The sequence below is a fragment of the Phasianus colchicus genome, chromosome 1 (assembly GCF_987193195.1).
Source record: "Phasianus colchicus chromosome 1, bPhaCol1.hap1.1, whole genome shotgun sequence".
NCBI lineage: Eukaryota > Metazoa > Chordata > Aves > Galliformes > Phasianidae > Phasianus > Phasianus colchicus.
Genome location: NC_143436.1, coordinates 133,865,186 through 133,890,633, shown reverse-complemented (window position 1 = coordinate 133,890,633; position 25,448 = coordinate 133,865,186). Strand labels below are relative to the sequence as shown.

The following is a 25,448-nucleotide window of genomic DNA, read 5'->3' as shown; positions in this document are numbered from 1 at the left end:
ACATCAACGCAGTAACACATAAGATGCTGCAGAGCCTTGTGTCCATATGATTACAACAATTTCTCACACATAACCAAAAAAATAAGCATAATAAGTTACTTGAACGTTGAGCTCTCAATCTTGGAATGAGCTTCATCACCAGAGAGCTCAATCACCCCCAGAGTAAGTTTCTCATTTCAACATCAGCCATCTCACCTTGAGGACTGGGACTTCATCCTCTTTATGAGCTACAAGCAATGGCAAACCAGCTAATGTTTTTTCCAAATCTTTCCCAAGAATCTTCACACCTTGAGCAGCAACCACTTCTTTGTGCTTTTCATATTGGTTCTGAAAAGGAGAACACATAATAGGAAAGAGTTCATATAGATGCTACATTGCAATACAAAGTAGTAGTAAAGAAATGCTGAAGAGCTCATAACCAGCAACTCCAGCTCTTCTCATCTATCAGTTACTTTCTCTACCTCACAGTCCTGACATCCTGTTATTTGAATACTCCTCTCCCATTAAATTTTTTTTGTTATTGTTGTTGGGATTCAGGAATGGGAGACAAGGCATGCAGCAGCAGGGAAACTGTCCAAGGCAGAGAAGAGGACCAACAACTTGGACACACTTGGAAACTGCAAGCAGTGACAGGAAGTTGTTCCCAAAAACACATCTGCCATCAAATCACCAAAATCCATCTGACCATCTCATCGACCTGGGTAACTTGTAATCTGTTAACACTGCTGTTTAACCCCACACAAGACATAAGTCTTCTGGCAATGGCCAGAAATGCTTTTTATATATTGTACTGTCTTCCCTTTCAAGTCATCCTTAGATATTGCTACTGAATTCTACTACATTCTCTGTTATATCAAAACTTGACTTTATTCTGGTTCTAAATGCTTTCTTAATGTCAGTACACCAACCAGTTTCCATACCTTAACTCGTAGCTCCTTCATAGGAGGAGGTAGCAGAAGACCTCTAATCTGAGTCACTATGGGACCTTCTACACCAGGAACAATAATGGTGTCTCCCTCTCTCAGGCGTCCATTAATTAGAATAACATCTATGGTAGTGCCCATGCCTGGCAGTGCTTTAACCTGAATGAAGGAGGGTAAGAAAGTTACTCTCTGCTTTAACATCTATTTCTTTTTTTAATTGTAAGCCGGGTAGAAGGGAACAAGGGGTGAGGGCAGAAATTTCTGGGTGAGTTTCAAAGAATAGCTGCTGAATTACCTCCATGACTTGAGCTCTCAGTTCTTGACATTCAGCCAATCTCTTGGTCAGCATAGTTTGCGTTAGCTCAACGAGAAGAGCTATCAGACTTCCCATGCCATCCCCTGTGTGAGCAGAGGTAGGTACAAGAGAAACAAAAGTGCGGGGATCCTTATTCTCATAAAACAAGGCAGCATTCAAACCCTGCAATCAGGATTAATAGTTACTTGGGGAAAACAGATACGTACGTTCACACACACACACACCATATACACACAGTTAACAGTAACATACAATTCCAGCCAACCACTACTGAGACTCTCAAATTTAATTTAAAATACAACCAACACAGTTACTGGCAGCTCATTACAGAATACGTAGCTTCAACCTACTCTTGGATGCAGCATGGGATGGATAACTCTACGAAGCCTATTACCACACAAAGCTTCTAGATACTATTGTATGCCACCAACAACTGTTCCCAGAGTTGATACAACTCACACCCCACTGGTGTCCAAGGGAACAAGGGACAGATAGGATTCTCTCGTGCGATTCCTAAAGAGGGTAAGAACGGGGACAGAACTTGATTTGCTCTTCGTGTCTTCACTGACCATGCACAGCAATTAGCTGCTACTTTTCTCCAGACTAGCATTCCAAAGATGGAGCAGTTCAAAGAGCTGTTATTTGACAACAAAGTTTGGCTTATGGACAGTAAACACCAACGTGTCAGAAGAGATCAAAACCACCACACCCGCAGCACCATCCTTACTACCACTTCTATTAACAGAAGAGACTTGCACATTCCAACCTACCTGTTTTGCAAATTCCACTATGATAGCTTTTGCACGTTCTTCAAACTCATCTTTTGTATTCTTTTTCTGCTTCTTTAAAGTCACAGCTACATCTGTATCAGGACTTTTTTTCCAGTCGTATAACCTATCAATCTTGAAAACACAGTAACACATCATCTTATACAACATGAAGGACAACTTTATGCTTATGCCACATGATTTGAGATAAACACTTCATCAGCTAGCAATACTGGATGTCTACCAATCAAATCTACTTGCTTCAAAGGCATTATTTCTCTATGTATCTACCCAACGTCAGAGAGAATTTCAGGAAAGCAATTCTACTTCATATTTTAATCATTTAAACCATAATAGTCTGTGTTCGTATGGAAGAAGTTTACATACATCACCTACGTCAGGTTTAAGATAAAACACTCAGATGAAAGAGACTCGTGTACAGCTTTACATACACAAAAACTTGAGGCTGTTTTTTATTCCCTTTGAAAAGTGACTGCACTCATTTTACAATGACTTTTCTAAAATTACTGGTGAATTTGAACCCTTTCCACACTGCTACAAAGATGGCTGGGGCTGTCCAAAACATAAAACCAGCATGCTTCAGAAAGACTTCCCAGAAAGCAAACTGGTCTTATTAACATTGGCTTTACATCTCAGAACTGGATCTTAGAAAATGGATTATGACCTAAGTGACAGGACTATAACATAAACCATAAGATCTTTTTGTTATTTAATCTCTGGCCTTATCACCCCTCCATCCAAGCATTTTAAAAACATCACAGCTATTTTCAGTAATGAGATAAAGCTTCCTTGGTTCCAGCCACCTTTAATGTTAATATTCAGTTCACTTTCAAAAGTATACTGAAGTTATGTAAGTTTATCAGTAAGAACTGTGAGACAAACTGCCACATTGTTCTGCAAAGCTCCCAGAAAGCAGTTTGACCATCAAGGATTTCAAAAATGCAGCAGAAAGGAGCTAAGAGCCACTGCTTCAGTCTTTGCACAAGCAATTCAAGATCAGGAAAGACAACAAAAAACCATCAGATTCAAAATACCTTCTTACAATATAAAAACATACCATCATAGTGAAAAGCTTTCTTACCTTGTTGAGAGCTACAATGAAGGGACATTTCTTAGATTTCAACAGGTTTATGGATTCAATTGTCTGTGGTTCCAAACCATGCATAATGTCAACTACGAGAATGGCAATGTCACAAAGTGAGCTTCCTCTATTTCTTAAATTGCTGTGGCATTAAAAGAGAAAAAATATCATGTTGCAACAGAACTTGAAGAAAAACACCAAATACAGTGTCAAACTCATGAATAAAAAGTTAAAGCTGATCAAATATTCATCTTTCCCCCCCCATCAGAAATCATCCTTTATTATGTATCCATGAAACACTGAAATAATACTGTGAAGTCCATTTAACAGTATGTATTTGGATACACATAAGCAAAAGTAAGAAGAAACTACAATTCTGCCTACAGCTTTCCTGCTATTATAGACTTCTTACAAGTTATGATTCACTGAATTGCTTTGAGTGGAAATTGAGAGGGTTACAGTGAAGTAGAGGAGGAAAATCTGAACGAGACAGATGACTCAATGTTATGACAAACACCAGTATCAGACACCTGAAGTGTTGAATGAAACCTGGCTAAAAAGAAGGGCTGTTAGTGACAGGATGCCAAGGAACAGGTCAGAATACCATCAAGTATGTGCCCTAAGGCCTGGCACGTCAATCCTTTTAGAGGCTAACATTTAAGAACATCACAACAAAATCTAAATCCTCCTGTCCAGGGATTTCATCTGAACACCACCTCAATGAGAACAGTTGTGCACAGCGTGTTCTTAACTTAAAAGTTGATCTAGCATCTTTTGTCTGTATGCCACCTGTATCCCTGGACTGTATAAAAACTCTGCTAGGAATCAGTTTACTTGTGCAACTGTTGTCCCAGTGTGTCCTGAACTCAGTTATATCAGCTGCACACAGAATTGGAGATCAGAAGAGGAGCTTGAATTTTTCATGCCAGTATACCTACATCACCCATTCTTGTTCAGCTACCTTCCTTTCTGCCTCTATCTTCCCTCTTACAATAATTATATTAACCAAATTATTTACGTGCTTTTACAGATACTCTTGGCTCAACTGGCATGAAGACAGGATATTAACCAGATATCAAATGCCAGATATTAACCAGATATAAAAAGCTGCAAAGTAAGCAAACCTCTACTTCAGTTTTTATAAAGGAAGAAGAAACACAACAGACTAGACAAAGACTTAATACTTTGTTAAAGAAACATGCAGATGCTTCAGGCATCTTCTGGGAAATACAATACTGTGAGAACAAACGTTACCTGAAAGACTCATGTCCTGGAGTGTCAATTATCAGCATTCCTGGAATTTTTATGTTCTCTCTGTCAAACTAACATTGCAAAGTATTAGTCACCTTGGCAAGGTAGTGCAAGAAGAAACTTGAGCTGGCAGCTTACAGATAGCACCTGCTTCAGAAAATCCACAGACATTTTAAAGCCAGCACCTCCACAAAATAAATCAAAGCTAATTGCAATACAAAAAATACGATGCAGTACATCTCCTAGATGTCAAATAGCCATAAGCTCAGGTAAGATTTGTATGACAAAGTAGCCTATAAGAGGGGAACAAGAAAAAAAAAAAACAAAAACAGAAAACATTCAAGCTAGCAAGATTTATCACCCTCGTTGTGAATGTTTTCTCGTCCCCAGGGATTCCACAGTTTTAAAAGACTACATAAAACTTCTGTAAAATTAAATAAGTTTAAAATATATAAATAGAATTGAGAGACTTTACTGCTAGGATTTTACAGGAGCTAATGATGCAAGCTCATCGTTACTTTCAGTAGCAGCCAAATGTTTTGTGAGGAAAGTTTGTCCAGAACGCTTCCTCAGCACTTAGCTGAATAGTTTTAAGATTACTAAACTTAAATTACAAGTAATATTTCCATCCCTTAGAAACAGACATCACTGCCAAAGTTTTTCAGTCAGCTGCTACAGCCAACATATGGTATCCAAAACCAGCAATACACAACAGTTGCTATTTCTGTAACAATAACATTCATCACCTGTGAATTGTACTAATTTCAGCAGAGGCAGTAAGAAGTAAAGCTTTTTCAACAGTAAAATACCCAGTAAGTTTCAAAAGTCAGAGCTTACAAAGTTATTGCCTATAGGAATTAAATCAACACCAATATTGGCAGGAAAAAGGTATCTGACTTTGTAGAAATATTTCACAAGGCCTAAGTAGTAACTAATTTACAGTTTATATATATATATTTTTTTTTAAAAGTCTTTGAAGTGCTATAACTTACATTTTTCACCATCTTGGTTTGTTCATTAATAGCTTCAAGGGGCACATTAGTTGCACCTATCTGCTGGGTGATCCCACCAGCTTCACTGTCCTGCACGTGAGTATGGCGAAGCTGAAGGCAAAAACAAGAAAAAAGACCAGAAATATTCACATGCAAGATCCCATTTAAAGTAACCCTTTTGAGGACAATTTAATCTTTTTTATTTTTAACCCAAAAAAACCACACACACAAGGAGAGGTACCTTCACATTCTACATCTTACCTTATCTAAAATTTTGGTCTTGCCTGTGTCTACATGCCCCAGGACACAAATAACTGGTGCTCTCAGCTTTTCAGTGTTGGCATTTTTGCTGTTTTCAGCTCGACGCTTCTATATGGAAAATATAGGAAAATTGTTACGTATAAATCAAGAAACACAGCTCACCCCTTGAAATGACCACATATCTACACTAAACAAAGCTAACAGTGGGACTTAAATTTTCAAGGCAATTCAAGGCCTGCCATCCTTCTTTTCCCAAGTCCAAACGCCAAAAGCAAATCCTTAATGTGTTTTATGCTTGTTGTTGCTGTTGTTACATGCTCACAGGCTAACTTATTATCAGCTTTATCAATGGTTCATTTTGAAGAAGGAACTTGGGTAAGGAAACAGAGGGCATTAAAGTAGTCACAAAATCGCTGTACAATTTAGAAATACAGCTTTTAACACTAAAATCTCTCTGTAAAGGATAAAAGCTTTTTCGTCCAGAAGAAGGAGAGGCAGACAAGAGTGACACTGACACATACATTCTTCACGATCAAGTTGTGTTAGATTGGCTTCAGGCAATAACAGGTATTACCTTAGTCAGCCCATTGTATGGACCTGTCTAACAGTGTCATGACACAGCCATCATTTTGGCAAATATAGTTAAAAGGCCTTTCTGTGAACTGAAAATTACGTTGTTCCTTACACATCATGAGAACTCCCCCAAATAAAGCTGCATCCCAATACCTCAATTCTCCGTTTAGCTTTGTCATAAGCGCGCTCTTCCTTAGTGCGGTCATCATCTGAGTCATACTCAGAATCAGAGCTAATTTCCTTGCTGGGCTTTCTTTCCCCAGATTGTTTTCCAGTAGCTTGGGAATCTGCATCCCTCTCATCTGAAGTCTTCCCATCCTCATCTTCACTCCCTTCGCTTTCCGCATCCTCAGATTCTTCGCTCTCCTCTTCTTCTTCCTCTTCATCCTCTTCCTCCTCCTCTTCTTCCTCATCTACTTCATTTTGTTCTTTGACTTCAATGTGAACAGGTTGGCTCTCTGTCAAAAAATAAAATCTAAAGTAAGAACTTCCTTAAATTCACATTTCCTGGGGAAAGAGCAACATAAAGAAATGAAGAAAGTCTATTGAGTCTGCTGTCAAAGAGAGAGGGCTGAGATTAGGTTCCAGCCCAGAAGTGCAACGCAAGATCATTTTTCAACTGTAAATATGAAATGTGTTTCACGTTCAGAGCTGCTGACTTAAGTGTTTAGAACCTGCAAAGTAAGTTTGGGTGTGGAGGGAGGAATGATATCAGCAGCACACTTCCATTTGAAATCACTTGCAAAATTTCAGAGAAGTGACATTTTCTAAAGCTCTATGCATTTCAGAAAGGAATGGATGCACTCCCAGTTCTAAACAAAACAATGCTCCAACTTCAACACAATACAGATTCAGTGAATTACTGATCATGAAGGTATGCTGAAGCAACAGAAATAATGAGAACAACTGAGCTTTTCTACTACTTTTCATATTGCATTCTAAATTTTCCTAGACTGCTCAGAGACTTAATCCTTTTCAAAGGAATTCTTCAACAAGCAAACAAGAACTATCTGAAAGTAATGTAACCTTGTAAAAAAAAGTAAAGTAACCTTGAAAGCTCCCTTGTTACCATACCTGTAAAATCACAAAGGACAAGCTAACAAACACTCTTTAAAACTACACCTTGTCCTCTTTACAAAGATGCTAGTAGGCTCACTGCTCTTTGAGATTAGTAATGTTTCCTTGCTGTATTGAAAGTCCAATGAGCTTATTAATAGACTAGATCTAATTCCCAGGAAGCTTTTTTTCTCCCCATCACATTGGCAGCTCCTTCAAATACAAGTAGCAAGAAGTAGAATATGGCTACTGTAGTAGCAATAGACTTTAAAGAAGGTTAGCAGCCATTAGTACTCTAAGGTAGAACAGCCTAAGACCACAGGAATACACACTAGTAATGAAATATGAAGTGTCCACAGCTGAGCAAATTAAAAAAAATACTTGAACAGTTTTTGATCTGAACAACGAAGACAGATCATGGAAGCACTAACTACAGTAATTAACTCTTCAGGAAGATCCACAGCAATGTATCTTTCCTCCAACAGAGGAAGAAAATATCTGAGAAATTACCCCTACATTCTTGCTCAGCTCTTAACAACCCCAACAGACGCCGTCACTGACCACAGACAGAATATAGGCTTTGGCATATATGCTCAGGAATATCAATGTTCTGTTAATTCTTCTATGCTTGCCTCTCAAAGGAGAGGAGAGAAGGTATCTAGAACTTATTACAAGGCATGCATGCTAACTTTCAGGCCACCTCAGTCTCTCACCTCTTTGAGAACTTGTGTCGAAGGTATTCTCCTAGATGTTGTCAGATTTCTGTAGTAAATCATTAGGGATTTGGAATAGCTACTAAAGAAATACAGTATCAAGTAAAAAGTTTCTCTTGGCTCCCAAATGAGGTTGAAAACATACATTACGAGGATGGGATTTTTTTTACTTTTTTTTTTTTTTACTCTCAATAAAATAAAAATATCCAACTGATTTATTTTAGGTGATAAGTGCACATGTATTTCCGAAGGGGAGCACTGAACCGTGTTTGTTCAGTCAGTGAAAGCTCTGCCTTTGATGAACAGAGAATCTTATGTCTATTTCCTATCACACTTGCCTTGCAAATCATTTAACAGTGGGAGGAGGGGAGTCTAAGCACACTACTGTTTCCTACACAAATAAAAAACAAAGCCTTGAGAACAACTGTTAATCAGAAAAAAATACATCCATATAGTATTTACGTGCTCACCTTTTTCTCCATCTTCATCACTAACCATGGCTTCCCAGTCATCCAAGCCTGCATCTTCTTCTTCTTCTTCCTCCTTTTCTTCTGAAAAGGAAGAAATCCAATATTAAAGGAAAAGAAAGAGCTCAGCAACATACAAAATTTTAGATGACCTTTCTTTTGACATATGGACTGCTGAAACTTACAAGTTTGCTACCATAATTATAACAAATTATCTCCACATTCCCTAAGAAGGAAAATGCTGCATACTAAAACACAAACTTCAGTCTCTCCACGTAAATTTTACAGTTCTATCACCTTTGCCTAGCACAGCTTATTTTTGGAAGACAGATAAAGTACTGATGTAGTTCCTCCCTGCACATCATGCAAGTGCCTGCCTCATATACACCTCACAAGCTTCTACCAAAATCACGCTCCTGACAGGAGCTGTACAATTAACCATTAGCCACGTGTAGCAAAGTGACAAAGAAACAAATTAATGCTGTAACCACCACACTTGTAGTCTTCAATTAGTATGAAACGTCTACAGAAAGTGCTATTTTAAGACTCCAGGTGCCTTGACACAATTATGCAACATCATGAATTCCAGATTAAATTAATTCATTCCAGCAGGAGCTCGATCAGATAAAAGCTGCAGACTCTTCTTATAATAGACAAATGGAAAAATGCAGATTCTTAATACTCTCCAAAAGAGGCATTAAACAACAGTCATGAAATTTAACATAAAGAAAGAATTAATTCCAGACTGTAACATTAGCTAGGAACTGCTTTCCTGCCAGAAAGCTCTTTTTATTATTGCACTAGAATTGCTCTTTCAAGAGATACATCAAGCCAGAATTAAAGTACACATTCAGTTTGATTTTTACAAAGTTGGAAACTACTTGTCTGATTTAAGAATAAGGGTAAAAATTGAAACTGTCTCCTCACTGAGAATGAAGTCCCCTATTAAGCTACTCTGCCAAAGTAAATATTGTGCAGAGGGAAAAATGACAGCAACAATCACCCAGTGGGCTGATTCCACTTCAGTTTTACAAGCTAATCCATATTCACTGCATTCAGCACTTGGGAAAACAGAACACTTCATGGTGATTGTATTCTCAGTTTGAAGACTGCAGGGCTGTCACGAGAAGCAACATATTTCCCCAACTCCCACATAACACCTGAAAAAATGCCTTTCAGAAAACAAATGAAAAATCAAGGGAGCTAATCATAGGACACTGAATGTACCTACGTGATACAGTTGCCTAAGGTAATTGAACATGGGAGTTCACCAAGAATAATGGACCCTTAAAATCTCATTCTGACTCTTCATGCCATTTTATTCCACAAAATTCCATCCGTTCATCCCTTTGAAAGGAAGGCAGCTGCCTTAAGAACAGATGGCCACTCGGCTCCTATCCAACAAGGTATAGAGGAAGTGTGTTGAAAACAGCAAATATCTGCCACGTGGTACTGCCACTGCATGCTTTGAGTTTATTAGCATTACTACTAACCTGGCTCTGCTGGAAGAGGAGACTCTTCTTTTACCAGTGTTTCTAGTTCTACTGCATCTTCAGCTGGGGAAGTCACCTCCAAGCTTTCTGAAACTGCAAGAAGCAAATTAGTTTCCAGGTTCTTTCAGAAGGCCAAATTTCAAAGTATAGTTAGACATTCAGCTTCACATATAACTTTCATTTCAAGTTGAGTTATTAAAGTAAAGAACATTTCAATTTGATAGCAAACTAACTGAAGTCCCACATACTCAGTTAAAACAAAGCTAAAGCAGCTTATCTGAGAAACATCTGGCCTTCCATGCATTCATGTGATAGTTCAGTTAGTAGCTATGACAATCACCACTGATTTCAACATTAAAAAAAAAAAAAGCCACTTCCTTACAAATACAAGAGAGAATGAACCGGTACTAAAAAACCACCCGTTCTTTCTATACTGTTCTATTAAAAAAAACCCAAACTTTTGTAATTCTAATGAGCAGCCAGTTCAGCTCTTTATTCTTAAGTGGTACATAGCCATATTACTTAAAAAACAACAACAAAAAAAAGCATAGCTAAAGAACAACATAAGAAACCTGCAGGCACTCGGAAGTGTAATGAATATAGCTTTAGCTGATTTATTCCACAAACATCTTCTGAAACATGACTAATTTATCAAATATTCCTAGATGCAAACCACACCTTCTTTATTTTCTGGCTGCTGCTGCTTCTTTTTCTTTTTGTCTTCATATATTGGCCTCTTCTTTGGCACAGAGTCTTTGGATGGCACTTCAACACCTGTAAAAACATGGTTAGCAAAAAATAAAATACTGTAAAAAACATAAATCAGGTGACTACTTGCTTTAGTTTAAATGAAAACAAGTTTTCAAGAGTTGCCAGATGACAGAAGGAGAAGAGCAGAAAGTAGGTTCAGTGCATATTTAACTCTCAAAAAGCAGTCTCATTTTCAAAAGCAGCAGAACGTGAACAATGTTAAATGCAGTTCTTCAGGTACTCTGACCACTCCTAAAGAAGTTACATTACTAACAGAAAAAAAAACAGTGATCAATCAAATTTCCATAGGATGTGATGAAGACACATACCTCAAGTTTTACAAACGTGTCAGTGTAAAGTCTGCTACACTGAAAAGCATTTAAAATGAGTGTCTGAAAATGACAGGCAATCAGGAACAGTTAAGATGCACATCTCTTCTTAAGAGCTTAAGGCTGTTCAGTAGACAGAATTTAGTCTTTTGCTCTTTTTTTCATTTGCTTTTTATTTCTGAGGGGGGTTTGGTGGCATTTTTGTTTGTTCTTCTCCTCTTAAAGGAGAGCTTTTTTTCTTTCTAGGTATTAAAATAATGGCAATTTCAAGTCATCATCTTACCTTCCAATACTGTAACGTTGGAAAGGATTCAATTATAAACAAAAGTCTGGTGCAAAAATAAACTCCTTTAATTATCACTATACCTCCTGAAATCTCAGAATTCCTTCAGGTACCCACCTAATTAACTGTGTTGCTTTGAGAAAAATCTGGTTGTGGCAGCAAAGAGAAGAATTCTAGTAATTACAACAGTGGCTGAAGAGAAACAACCACCTGACTGTGTGTTTAAAGATTCATTTCACCAGCGACAGAGATTTCTACCCCTTCACACTTCCTAACAGCAAAGTGTCAGACAGTGGTTCTTCACAAATGTAACAGGAATATTCCTCAGCCTCTGGAATTCTCTTGTTTCACAGAATCACAGAATGGCCAGGGTTGGAGGGGACCTCAAGGCTCATGAATCTCCAAACCCCCCTGCCACATGCAGGGCCACCAACCTCCCCATTTAATACTAGACCAGGCTGCCCAAGGCAGCAGGGACAATACAGGATTACAACACATTTACTTCATTGCAAGGGAGATGCAGATTCTACCTGACTGAGAAGTAGGAAAGCTTTCATATATTCTTTTCCTAAAGCAAACGTAAGGAGATAATGCTGTTCCTCTGACTTCAAGCAAAATAATGCATGTGTTTAAGCAAATACACAAATTAATACAAGAGGATTCAGACCAGCTTTACAAAGATTCACTGAGTATACAGTCAAATATAGTTTAAAAAAAAAAAAAACACAAAGAGGAGAAAGGGTATGAAAAATAGATTTTATTATTTTAAAAAACAGCAGTATTACTTACCCTGAGCTTGGAGTAGTTTAAGAGTAGCCTCTGCCCTGGCTCTGGCTTCTCGTTGAGCTTTTGTTAAAAGCTTTCCCTCCTTCTTCAGACGTTCCTTCCTCTCTTTTTCTTTCTGTTTCTTTCTTTCTTTCCTTTCTTGTTCCAGTCGTTCCTAGAGAAAGGTTAAAAAACATGCAGAAATTTTAAAGCACACTTCACACAAAAGCTGTGTGCTTATTCCATTAATAAGAAAATATATTAAGGACTAATATGGCAGCTGCATACCGGCAAGAATACAGGTTAAGTTGACCCTTACTCTGTCCTCAGAGTAAGAAATGCCATACCTCTTCTTTGCGCTTAGCTTCTAATTCCTCCAGTCGTCTTATGCGTTCTTCCTCTTCTCTTTTTGCCCTCTCCTCCTCTTCTTTCATTTTAGCCAAGGCTTCTTGCATAGCTTTAACTGTAGCTTTACTGGGCCCCTTTTTCTTCTCTTTTTCCTTTTCCTCTTTCTCACCTTTCTTTTTTTTCTTGTCTTTTTTCTTTTTGTCCCCTTCATTGTCATCAGCTACAGAAAGAAAAGAGAAGATCAAAGACCCCAGAAATTGTAAAGACTCTAAATACAATTAGTGTTTCCAACACTATAGCTAACTCCAAACAAGGAACATTTTCAGAGGCTACTGTACAAGCACTTCATAATAAAAAAAAATGAAACTGTTACAAAGACAGGGCCTGAAGACTTAATGTAACAGATGTCTAACAATAATTGGGCAGAAAAATTATGTTTACATTACAGAACTGCTACGTACATGTGGTAATGAGAATTCACCACCTGGCTTTTGTTTACACCCGTACCTGAATAAACGACAGGGCAGAAAAAATAGCCACATGTCAGCCAACAAAGAGGAAGACAAGGCTAACAAATGACTACTACTCCAGATTTAGAATAAAGCGACAAATCACCTTCAAAGCCTGTCAATACTCTGGCCTCCTGATAAAAACTACCATGTTTAAATTACAGTTTTAGAAACCATGTTACAAACCCTCTGCTCCTGCAGGAATTTCTCCTTTTTCCCCAGGGCCAGGGGCTGCTGCGACATCAGGAGAAGCCTTCTCTTCAGCTTTTTTTGGAGCTTCCTTTGGCTTTGCTGGTTCCTTACCACCTTCTAATTCTTCCTTCTCCTTCAGCTTCCTCAGTTTGGCTTTTTCTTCCTCACGTTTTTTCCTTTCACGTTCTTTTTTTTCTGCCTTCTTTTGAGCTACCGTTTTTACTTTGAATGATGATTCTTCTTCCTCATCCCCACTTCCAATAGCAGCAGTGGACTTCGGTTTTTGGGTTTTCTTTTGTCCTTTTCTAGGCTGGGAGAACTCATCCGATTCATCACCGCTCTCACCTGTAGACAACGTCCCCACACGCTCTTTGCTTTTCTTAACATTAGCTTCATCCTCTGACAGTTCATGCTTTTTGTTTGATTTCTGAGTTTTCCCTTTATTTTTCTTAGGCTGAATCTCAAGATCATCATCACTGCCAGAAAGTACATCTTGTTTTGCTTTCTGAGTTTTTTTAGATTTTCTATCTTTATCTTCCATTTCCTCGCTGTCATAGTCATTTTCAAGATTGGCTTTTTTGCTCTTTCCTTTCCTTTTTTTGTCTTGTTTTGATAAGCTATCTTCATTGTCATTTTCAGCCTGGTAATTAAATGATTAAATCAGCCATGAAAAATAACATGCTTTTGAGAGTTACCAGCATTCAGAGATGTCAAGAAAAACTTCTCTTACTGCAGACGAAGTTTGAAAAGCAGTAACTATTGTTGCTGAATGTACTACACTCAGCCCACAGTTAAAATTTATTCTCATTGAGTTTGAATGATGATCACCACACAGAGACACTGCTTAGGGTAAAATATTTCACAATTGACATTTACTATACACGTATAAGAAGAAATACCCACTAACTTCCTTAGGAGTTCCAATCACAACACAACACTAACTTTTCCAGGATGGAAGTGTCTCGTATCCCAAATACTTACTATTACATAGTCTCCCCCTTGCCCCACAATGTTCACCTTTCCTGTAGAAGGTTCCCTCTCAGCTTTCCCTCCTTGTGCCTCTATTGACAGTTCTTCCAGCTCCTTCAGGATATCATCTTCACTAAAATAGGAAAAGTTATGGTACTTAAAAAAAATGAAGTTTTGCATAGTTACATAAAATAACGTGGACAGGAAAAAAAAAAATCTTACTCAAAATCTTGTTTCTTCTTTTCTTTTTTCTTTTTGCCTTTGGATTTCTGAGGCTCTTGTTCTTTTGCAGCGCCTGCGCCTTCTATCTCAGCAGCAAGGGCATCAATATCAATATCATCTTTTGCACTAAAATGCAAAAGGAAAATAGGGTTATTTAAAAGTTCATCTAAATAGAAGTCATTCAAATCATTACACTTACTTGACCCTGTAGGAAAAAAGGAAAAATGTGCATATGTATTGTCTGCTTCAAGGGAGAAGGAATGGTAAAACACATTCAGATCTTCCAGTACTGACTTCTAAAATTCAGATGTGAGATTTAATAAAACCTTCTTGGAAGAAAACAACTAGACTTTGTTCCATTCTGTTCCTCCAAAAGCCAAATTTAGCCCTCCACATCGCAGTAGGTATCATGGATGGAAGAGCAAGCCCTAAACTGAAAAATGTAGAAAACAATGCAGAAGGAATTTCCTAATTCAGTAGAACAATCCCGTGATTGAGGAGCAGAATACCAACCTTACTGGACTAAACTGATCAGAAAAAAAAAAAAAAAAACACTACTAATGCAGTTGACAAGCAATCATTTCCACCACTTGCATAATTAGTAGCACCTTTCTCAGGCTTAAAGACAGCTAAAAGAAGTTTCAGTAGGCATCTGAAATTATATATTGAGATCTAATGAGGAAGAGAGCGTAAGCTTCTGTTTCAAAAGTATCTTCCTTTCTTGCTACAAGTAACCTCATCTGCAACCAAGAAGCAAAGGCTCTTTTCCTTTCTTTTATCAATAACAGTAAATCAAATGCACCTTTTCCCTTTTCTTGTACCAGCAAAGACTAAGTCTAGTGCCCAGAGGTTTGTCGTGTGATTGTGCTCACAGTGCAGCTGTGAGAAAGGTGACTTGCTTATTCCCCGCTTCACACTTAAAATTTAAGTTTTTAGATCTACTGAAGTAGTAAGCACTAGGATACTACTCACATTATAAAATATATTTATTAGTCATTTAATCTGCTGTTGATATCTCAGCTAACTTCCTCCTAGGCATACGGGCAGAAAACTACTCACTGACTCAAAGCTTCACTGTCTCAATCACTGCCACCCATTTACACCAGCCAGACCTCCAAGATCATCCTGTCCACCTATCACCAATATTTCCCACTAAACCACGTCCCTCAGTACAACATCTAAATGGTTCTTGAACACCTCCAGGGTCAGTGATTCCACACCTCCCTGGGCAGCCCATTCCAGCACCTGACCACCCTATTGGAGGAGTATTTCCTAACATCCAACCTGAACCTCCCTTGGTGCAACTTGGGGCCACTCCTCTCATCCTATCATTGTTACCTGAGAGAAGAGGCTGACCCCTACCTCATCACAACCTCCTTTAAGGTCACTGTAGAGAGCAATAAGGTCTCCCCTGAGCCTCCTCTTCTCCAGACTGAACAATCCCATTTCCCTTAGCCGCTCCCCATAAGACTTGTGCTCCAGACCCCTCACAGCTCCAGGGCCTCAATGACCTCCTTGTAGTGAGGGGCCCAAAACTATTATATATATACTATGAATTTCAGAATCTTTGGAGAAATACTTAAGTCTCTGTGCAGAAGTGAGGGCTCAGAGAATCATTTTTACATGCTGACATTCGCAAACCCAATTTATCCCCAAATCTCTGCATTAACAAGTCACCAGAACGCTCTGTCTGTGACAACAGCACAAGATCGACAATTATTTGTTTTCAAGATCATAACTTTTCTTCTATACCGACAGAACAAACCTAATAAAAAGCAATACAACGAAGCAGCTCACCATCCAGCACGTTGCCAGGGATACGTGCTCTTAGTCAAAACAAGAAAAGCAAATCTTCATTATACCCACTGATATATTTCTCACAGAAACATAACTCTCAAGTAGTTAATGCTGATTTCTAAACCAATCCCCCATGTACCCTAAGGGGAAAAAGAATAAATTTGTGGGTCATTAGCACCTTAGAAACAGCTGACTTGACATTGAAGGGCTGTTTTTATACACAGTTTAACTGGCTGTGCACCAGGGGTAGCACAGAGCTGAAATAAAAACGTCAGCAATCATCCCTACACCTCAAGCTAACTATGCTACATGCAGGCCCACGCACAGGCCCTCATGTTTCTTTTTATGCCCAGTGTAACACGCCAATTTATTAAGTACACTCACTTACCTCCTTCTACCTTGAGTCAAAGGAGGAGATCGAACCTAATGTGAGCTGGAAGTAATTGGAACAGACTGCTGCTACTACTTCCAGTGGCTGCACAACTCACATCAACTGTTACAGGACCTTACCCAGATGGCTGCACGGACATGAAAGAGGCAAGCCTTTAAGCAGGTTGTAATCCACATGGATATTCTCATGACTTTGCAACTTTGCAGGAAATACATTCAAACATAACCACCTGCTTTTATGCTACTAGCAAAGAGAGCTTATGGCACTTCATGCCTTCTAGGATGCAAGATTTAAGGAGGGGAAAACAGGGCGCACATATTATGGGTGGGTTTCCTTTTTTGTTTGGGGTTTGTTTTGCTTTTAAATCTGCACGCTTCGACTACAATTTGGAAAGGGAAACTTCTTTGGGGAAAAAGATCTGAAATCAAACAACAAAAAAACTCATTCACAGACATTAAGCTTTAACACCTACCAGCAAGAACAATATAGAAATAATAATGAAGACCATTCAGCTGTCACAACAGTGGCATAAATATAGCACAAGACCCTTTCTAACCTTGGCTTCTACAGCTTAGGAGTCAAAGATTTCCAAGAAATCTATGCTTTTCACTATGTTTCCATTTATGAGGACAAGAGAGGGCAGGCTTCAAGTGTTTGCGCCTGGATGAAGTAAAAAGTAAAATTAAAACACATTTATTGGTGATATATAAAAGTTATGATTCTTCTTAATAACTGTAAAGCAAGAGCATCACTGGAAAGCCAAGGAGTTCAAATACTGGCTTCCATGACTAAGAGTTCATCTCCATATTGACCTTGAATCTCCTTATCTTCAAATCGTCATTCATGACTTGCAGCCAACGGAATGCTGCAGTAAAGATTTTGAAATATATTCCACTGTCAGCAATCTAATTATTTCATTATTTAGAATTAGAACGCTGAATTCTAATGACTCTAATCTTGGCTCAATGTTATTCTTCTAGAATTTCATAGTAAAGTGGAAAAGAAGACTGAGAAAGGGCCCTCCTCCTTTTCTTGGGAGATACTTATGTCGTTTCTTATGGCATAAGGAACAAAATGTACTTAGATACAAAACAGTGGAGTTTCTTCTGTGCTGGCATTGGAAGATGCACCTAGGAAACTTTTTCCCATAAACTCAAAGTACTCCCCAAATGCAAGTTTCAGAAACCCAAGCTCTCTTGCAGGAACCTCCTCCAAGTCCTGCAGAAGGTCTCACCCATCCCCCCCTATGCCCCACATTCAGCCTTTGCAAGGTTCCTACCCCAACCCCATGAGTAGCAGACACAGGGTTGCTGTAGTTCAGTTCCCACACAAATATCCCCACATTCCCTCAGCACACACAACTCAACCTCAAGGAGGCCCAGAAAGCATGAAGCTGAGAGCCAAGCACTGCTGAGCATTTGCCTTGTTCTGTCGCTGCTTCAGAAGTGAAGCCAGAGCCACCTTCCTTATTCACATACTTTTGATCCCAGCCTCTATTTTTGCTGCCAGATATAACATTCCCTGCTTCTGATATCGCTAAGAAAGTGGTAGGCTGGAACAAGAGTTAAGTGTGTGTACACCATGTGCAAACATCAACAAGCACTTTGCCAAACACTAAATGGCTGCAGACATTTCTCCAAGGGCATCTGTGCCTAACACAGGGCAAAACTATGCACTGGGAGAAGACACAGCAGTTGGGCTAATTAAAGGAGATAGCAGTAATCCATAACAAGGACACGGCAAACACCAGAATTCAGATATCAAATAAAACTATTGAAAACTTGTATTGCATGGGGAAAAAAGCAAGGCTGCTAACAGATATTCAGTGAGCCACCAGATGAATTCTGTGCTGGTACACCTAATCAGGACCAAATCTTCCCAGACCATCCTCAATACTTGGAGATGCTTAAGAAAGGCAGGAGCAAGAAAGGAAATTCAGTAACACCCCTCCCGCAATCACACATGGCCAGGCCAGTGACAAAGCAATGCTCCAAAAATCCATATTGTGTTCCACATTGAACACAGTGACAAATAAAGCTACAGTCTCAAAACCTGCCTATAAGAGAAAACGTAAAACATTTACTGAAGATTACAGAAGAGCTGGGAACGAACGAAAAGCTGCCACCTACCTCGGCTCAGTCACACGTAAGAGGATTGCCAGCAGCTCTCCTACTTATCAGATCCCAAACAGTTGCAAGCTATTGAGTCAGAAAAGTGGGAAGTCCCCCATGACTGACATGTGTGTGGTCTGAAAGAGACCAACCCAGTGCTTCCCTTGCTCCTACAATAAGGAATCGACTTTCAAGGCTAAAACTCCAATCAAAAAAAAAAAAAAGCACAAGCTCAGTTCTTATGTAACATCTGATGAAAAATACTAAAATAGCTCATCTATAAAGGTGTTGATTGCCTGGTTTGTTGTCTTCTTTTGGTTGCTGTTGTTAAAAACGTGATCTGATTTTGGAGCAAGTTCCCTTTCTGATGCAATGGCCTGCAACAGAGAGATCCTATGAAGTCCCTTTCTTAGCTTTCAGTCCATTATGGCTTTAAGTACACTGACAGTAGTACCTGCAATACAGATCCCCAAACACTGAGCAGAACTTCTTGTCAATGGGCACCGTGTGCCTATGCAACAAGGGATGGCAGTGGTAAAGAGAAAACTATCACTCCACACATGAACTGAAAGAGTGGAGCAATGGGATTAATCAGCAGAATGCAAAGGAGCTGAGTTGTCCTCATTTGTATCAATTTGCCTCTATTGAAATTAGTTAAAAGGTTGTTTTTTTTTTTTTTTTAAGTTTCGTTTAACAGCTAGCAATCCAACACTGAGCTCTGCAAACAAAGCTAAGGAGGTAGCACTCTCCAGCCAAAGTAAAAGCATACACAGACACTCAAAGTGCTTGTCCAAGTGCTTTTGGAGCCACTGCACTGATGAACACAAACACAACTACTAAAGCTCGCCTGTACTTTCAAACTGAGATAGTAAGTAAAAATATGCTAAAAGATTTTAATTAGGGTTAGTTTAAAGATATGTCTGTAAAGTTCAAATGCCAGAAAACATGATCTGGTTTTAAAAGGCCAAAAATATAAATAAAACATCTGTGTGCATGGGGCAGAAGAGACAAAAAATCAACGCAGCAAGAAAGTTGCATCACTGCTGCAAGCTCACTGCCTACATTCCTGCATAACCACGAGGCTCATTTTTGCTGAGGCAACTTTGGAGATGTTTCATCATTTACACGGCACCAGCTCTTCCAGCTAACCTCAAAGAACATCACTGTCATTAAGTCATCTTCTTTTGCTTAGAAAGAAAACAACCCGAGCTTCAAAAAGACTGAAAGAAGCTGAACCATCTGTTTCTATGCGTTTGGTTTTGCATAAGTTTTGGACCAAATAAAGCACTTTATACCCATCATTTCTGTAGATACGAGTTCTAAGCCCAGTAACAGAGATGAATTTCTAAATACAAGCTTATTCCAAAATCAGTGAGTTACAAAGCTGAATGGCAGACTTGTAGCCATTTTACTCACAGGTGTTAAGGTATTCTCTCTTCAAAAAACATTTCTCAGAGCAGCGGGCTGAAAACCCTGCATGACACAGAATGCTTTGGAAGTGATTATTTAATTGTTCAAAACCACGCACCTCACATAAGTGGGTTATGAAACTGAAAATACAAAGATTTGCTAGCTCAGCAATGTTAGTGAAAGCAAGAAAACAAAGTTACTGCTGTTTTCTTATTCTTACCCATTCCTGAATGGATGAATACCACCAACTTTTCCTTTTAGATTTTAAGAAGCTGTCTTGTTTTTCCTGCTGAAAACATGTGGATTATATATGCCTACAACTGTTAGAAAGCTGGGACACAACAAGCTGCACCTCCCCCATCCCCCAGTAAGTGAGGGGCACCCACACAAGGACCAGAAACACGAGCCAACGCTGCAGTACCGGATCCAATATGATGGGAAATGATTGCAGACTGCAGCTGGGGACAGACACCATGAGCAAACCCAAGTCAAGTCAGCCAAACTATACGTGATGCAAACTGCACCTTTCCCATTTCCCTGGTAAGATGAAGGAAGCTGGTGACGCTACTTAATTACACGAGACAGCGGGAAGCAAAGCCTGACCAAGAGGGCAATTGTTATTCGGTCAGGCTCTGAAGATAATGATTCTATTTCATAACATTAAAGGCTCATGCCTCCTCTCTCAAGTTTAGCTGTGGAAAAAGAAGAGCGGAATAACTATCAGCTAAACTAAACCTTCTGAAAAAGGCATAGAAAATAGAAGGCATAGAAAATTCTTAATCGCAACAGAAGATATGAAGCAGAAAGCCACAACGGAAAGGTTCTTTCAACAGGACAAAACAAAAAAGCTAACCACAACTTAGAATTCCCACTTAAAGATACAGCAAAACTTCAAGATAAAACGTTTCTTCAAGATATCACATACCTAGCAGCTTACAGCACAGAGCTTCTGGGAGAAGACAGTGCTTCAAGGTTCAGTTTAAGTGCTTAGCTCCCAGGAGAAGATGGTTAAAAGCACAGAATATGAAATGCTAAGTAAAGAAGTAAACTTGGTCTTTCCTGAATTACATCTTTGGGACTTTGCTGGTTTACAAAAGTACACAGGCTACAAGGGTTACCTCCAAGCCCACTGCTTCATAGCTTCTGTATCCTCCATCTTTCTCATCAGCAGAAAAAAAAAAAAAAAAAAAAAATACCACTTAGAGCACATTGTGAAATACACTTCAGAGAGTTTATAATTCTGAGAATAAACCCACCTACATTACCTATAACTCAACACTTCATCCAACCATGTGTATCTGAAGGAACACATTTCAGAGGTAAGATAGCACACTCATTCACATTTCCAGACTATTGTAAAACACAGAATCATAGAATAGAGTTAGATGGTTAGAGTTGGAAGGGACCTTTAAAGGTCACCTAGTCCAACACCCCTGCAATGAACAGGGACACCACAGCTACATCAGGTTGCCCAGGGCCTGATCCAGCTCAATTTGAAAGTCTCCAGGGACAGGGCATCCATCACATCACTGGGCAACCTGAGCCAGTGCCTCACCACCCTCACTGTAAAAGACATATAGATATAGATATACACACATAAATATTTGATGTGTGGGGAGAATAAGTAACCAGTGCTACAAGCAGCAGGATCATCAAAACACACATCTTTGTGAGATACCAACTGCTTCCAGATCAGAACCCCCACCAGGCTGCACTGTACTTATTTTCTGAAGTAAGTCAAACTTAGTGACTGGATTAACTGCATGCATACACAACCTGTGTGCAGAAGAATTATTTCCAGCAGGTTCAAGGGACTATTTTTATTATTTTCACCAAGAGGAAGAAAAGGAATATTATGCAAGTATTAAAAGAAACTAACTAAACTAGAGGTTTTAACCAGAACTGCAACACTGAAAAGGCAAACACTACTGCAAATATTTGCAGATCCTTATAGTCTTCGTAGAGGCCCAGACACAATGCTCTGATTTACAGAAATCCAGTAACATGTATAAAATCAGCTTTCTTAAAAAATGTGAAATGCTTGTGTTAGAAAACATGGCTTTTTTTAGTAACATACATATATTTGCACAGAATTATACTTCGTTTGCCAGTACAAAATCCTAGCAGCTTTCAGATGAGATTTGTGACAGTGAATTCAAGTGTTTCTCAGCTGCTCTCCTTGCTGGAACTGCATAAAGCTTCATTGTGGGACTATTCTTGAGAAGCAGATAGAGACAGAGATTGTCCATGCTCTACAGTACACAACATTTCTAAACTCCAGGTGTCTGTGGGCTGCGCAGCCCTCACTGAACTTCCCAAGGCAACGCTTAGAGGATTTCATTTAAAGGACCAAACAATGATTAGCAGACAGTGCCAGCAACTGAATTGGTAGAACAGGAAGCAGTATATAGCATAGGCAGCCACACTGTAAGTCTTAATTTAGCAGCAGTGCTTATTCTTGGCTGCAGAATCACTGCTGGCACCTGTACACTCTAAAGCAATACGCATGAATGATCAGAGAGGTATGTCCCAGCAGCAGCACACAATATCAAAGGGCATAAGAACAAACACACTTAAAGATTACATACTGGAAGCTAAAGGAGACTACTTGGAGGAGAAGAAAGAGGACTAAGCTGGGAGAAGATGATGGGGGGGAAAAAAAAAAAAACACAAGAAAAGCTAAGAACGTAAAGATTCAGATTTCAGGTAGGAAATTATTTGTAACTTACTGCATACAGCACTTACACTTGGAAATCTACAGCAGTCTGAGGTTTGAATTCAAAGCACAGAGTTCTGTAGCTTTCAACAGCCTTTCTTCCCACACATTTAAAAAGCCTCCTATACAAAACTCACAGAAACAGCAGGGGAGAGCCTTCTACCATTACAGCTCTACCCAAGAACCAACTCATCCATTGCACATCACTCCTAGGAGCCAAATTACACATCAAAACACCCACTCTTTCACTAGGAACGTCTGGAAGTTATGATGTCTTATATTTTTATTGACAGCTTTGCTATGAAGTTTTCTTTGAAAATGAGCAATCAACATAATCATAAGAGGAATCCATCAAAGCAACTTCCATTTAGCTTAGGTACTAATTACAACCCACGATGCTCCTCACCTTTACAAAGCACCTCTCAAACACGCCATCTGACCACCCACATATGTTCTTCATGGACATATGCACCAAAATCAGAAGGCAGGAGTCAGTAAATTCCCTAGGAGCATAACAGAGGTGCTGGCAGAATAGAAACAGATTTGAAGGTATATTTGGTTCAGGTAGCAATGAGTAAATACAACAGACATTGACCCCACATTCCCATTCCTTCCCTACTCACCACAGCTATCGCACCCCTCAGGGTCTCAGCCTTGTGTACTTTGAGTCTGCTTCCATGCCAAAGTTCTTAGTCAGCCTCATTTACCTGGATGTACATCATTACTGATCAGCATGACCTCTACTATGCTCAGCACTAGCACACTAAGGGAAAACTATGTAACAGAAGTCAAAAAGAAAGGGATGAGAGGAGAAAAGAGAAAAGCAGAGTAAAGATGACTTGTACCTTCTGTAACTTGTCTCAACAAGTCAGCAGAAAAAATCTCCTTTTTTTACATCAATGCTCAAAGCAATATTCACAATACCAACATACTGCCTGCATCTTCCCATTTGCTCCCTCTACACTGCAAGTTGTGCCCTTGAGCTGCAGCACATTTTCAGAGATGCAGCCAAAAAGGACGTAAGGAGCTATCTAAAATGCAGTTACTGAGGAAAGAAGAGAGGAAAAGAAAGAAATGGATAACTTGGCATAGCACAAAATTGAATCACAGAATCACCAAGGTTGGAAAAGACCTACAAGATTATCCAGTCCAACCACCCACCTATCACCAATAGTTCTCACTAAATCATGTCCCTCAACACAATATCCAAACATTCCTTGAACACATCCAGGGTCAGTGACTCCACCACCACCCTGCGCAGCCCATTCCAGTGCCTGACTACTCTTACAGAAAAGCATGTGGGAAACAAGTGACCAGAAGCTTTTGGTTCCAGGGAGCCAGTCCTCCCTCATTTCATTGGAAAAGGCAGATAAGACTTCAGCACCCTGATCTATCTTGAAGCTACAGATGCAAATACACAATCCCTCCCTGGAGGGAACTCGTGGCTTACAGAGTATCAGCCAGAACCAGCCCCATCAGATGAAGGGGTACTTCTGCAGATAGAGCCCACCTAAAAACATTGCTGGCTTTCCAGGTCCAACCTCACTCCCATCCCCTCAAACTCTTGGCACTAAGATATACCCCCTCTCAACTGTCCTGTCCTTCTCAAACACATATCTGTTTGAACTCATCTTCCAGCTTAACCCCTCCTGCTACAACATAGCTGTAGCCCAATGACACCTTTTGCCCCTGCTAACATAAGTTCAGAAGCTTTTGTGCTGCATCTGCAAAGTCTTAGGACTAAAGTTTGTCAGGCTTACTTTGGCTGAGCTTCTCTTGGCCTGCCTGTAACTGCTACTTGATTTAGCTGTGACAGCAATTTCTCTAAGTGACCAGGTGTCTATTCGTAACTGGGCTTCACTTCTGTTTACCCTGGCACGCTGCAATCATGGTTTCATGTAGATAGCAGTAACAAGCAGTTAAAGAATGAGAGATTTACAGCTCTAACACAATGTTGCAGAGCAGAAAAATATAGGCCTGGTAAGAAAGCAAAAGCACTGGGAGGTGGAGATGCAGGATGCTGCAGAGAAAAGGACAATCATGGGACACTAACAGATGTCACACAGAGAGCATCTCAAGTCAATCCTAAAAAAAAAAAATGATGAAAGCATCAACACCAATGATCACACTACCCCTCACAAAGGACATCTGATGCTGACTACTCACCATAAAAGCTCACTATCCTCAGGATGAAACCACTGACTTGCAGCAGCAGTACACACACTGTAAGCGCAACTAATTTACAATTAGATCTGGATTAATAATCACTAGGTTTAAGATCTCAACTATTCTAACAATGAAGTTCTGGCTTCTCACTGAAGGTATGCTTTCTTCTTTCAGCCTCAAATGAGAACAAGACACTTGGTAGGCACTATGACTTTCAAGTTCCCCCTCCAGACCATTTCCCCTCTCCCCCTCTTCCCCTCCCCCCCCCACACCATCACCATAGCTGAAAGGACTCAGGACAGCAGCACCTCAGCACCCAAAGATTTCTGCATGATTCTGACATCTAACACACCAGGTACAGAGAGCACTGGATCTGCCTTCCTGAAGAGCATAAAACTCCAACCCCTCCTTCTTCCTCCTCAAGTGACACTTGACTCATTCCCTTGCCAGAGCTGCTCCTGAGACACACCTGTGAAATACAGCCCAAGAAACAAGCTGTAATAGCAGACAGTACAAACCAGCATGCATAGTACAGCAAAAGGCATGAGAGAAAAGTAATTAGCCAAGATCAATCTT

At 39.6% G+C, this 25,448-nt stretch overlaps 1 protein-coding gene across 1 annotated transcript in view; it reads right to left on the bottom strand.

Annotated features, from left to right (window-relative positions):
• The window catches only part of EIF5B (eukaryotic translation initiation factor 5B), a 32,030-nt gene that overhangs the window by 5,397 nt on the left and 1,185 nt on the right, over window positions 1-25,448 (bottom strand). The window contains exons 2-18 of the mRNA XM_031605221.2: window positions 14,282-14,407; window positions 14,108-14,192; window positions 13,085-13,730; window positions 12,389-12,609; window positions 12,066-12,216; window positions 10,593-10,688; window positions 9,915-10,007; window positions 8,425-8,505; window positions 6,339-6,643; window positions 5,613-5,720; window positions 5,352-5,462; window positions 4,363-4,430; window positions 3,109-3,250; window positions 2,010-2,141; window positions 1,219-1,401; window positions 921-1,082; window positions 196-327 (exon numbers count right to left, since the gene is read on the bottom strand). Of these exons, the coding sequence (XP_031461081.1) occupies window positions 196-327; window positions 921-1,082; window positions 1,219-1,401; window positions 2,010-2,141; window positions 3,109-3,250; window positions 4,363-4,430; window positions 5,352-5,462; window positions 5,613-5,720; window positions 6,339-6,643; window positions 8,425-8,505; window positions 9,915-10,007; window positions 10,593-10,688; window positions 12,066-12,216; window positions 12,389-12,609; window positions 13,085-13,730; window positions 14,108-14,192; window positions 14,282-14,407 (2,842 nt within the window). The remainder of the gene's footprint in view (window positions 1-195; window positions 328-920; window positions 1,083-1,218; window positions 1,402-2,009; window positions 2,142-3,108; window positions 3,251-4,362; window positions 4,431-5,351; window positions 5,463-5,612; window positions 5,721-6,338; window positions 6,644-8,424; window positions 8,506-9,914; window positions 10,008-10,592; window positions 10,689-12,065; window positions 12,217-12,388; window positions 12,610-13,084; window positions 13,731-14,107; window positions 14,193-14,281; window positions 14,408-25,448) is intronic.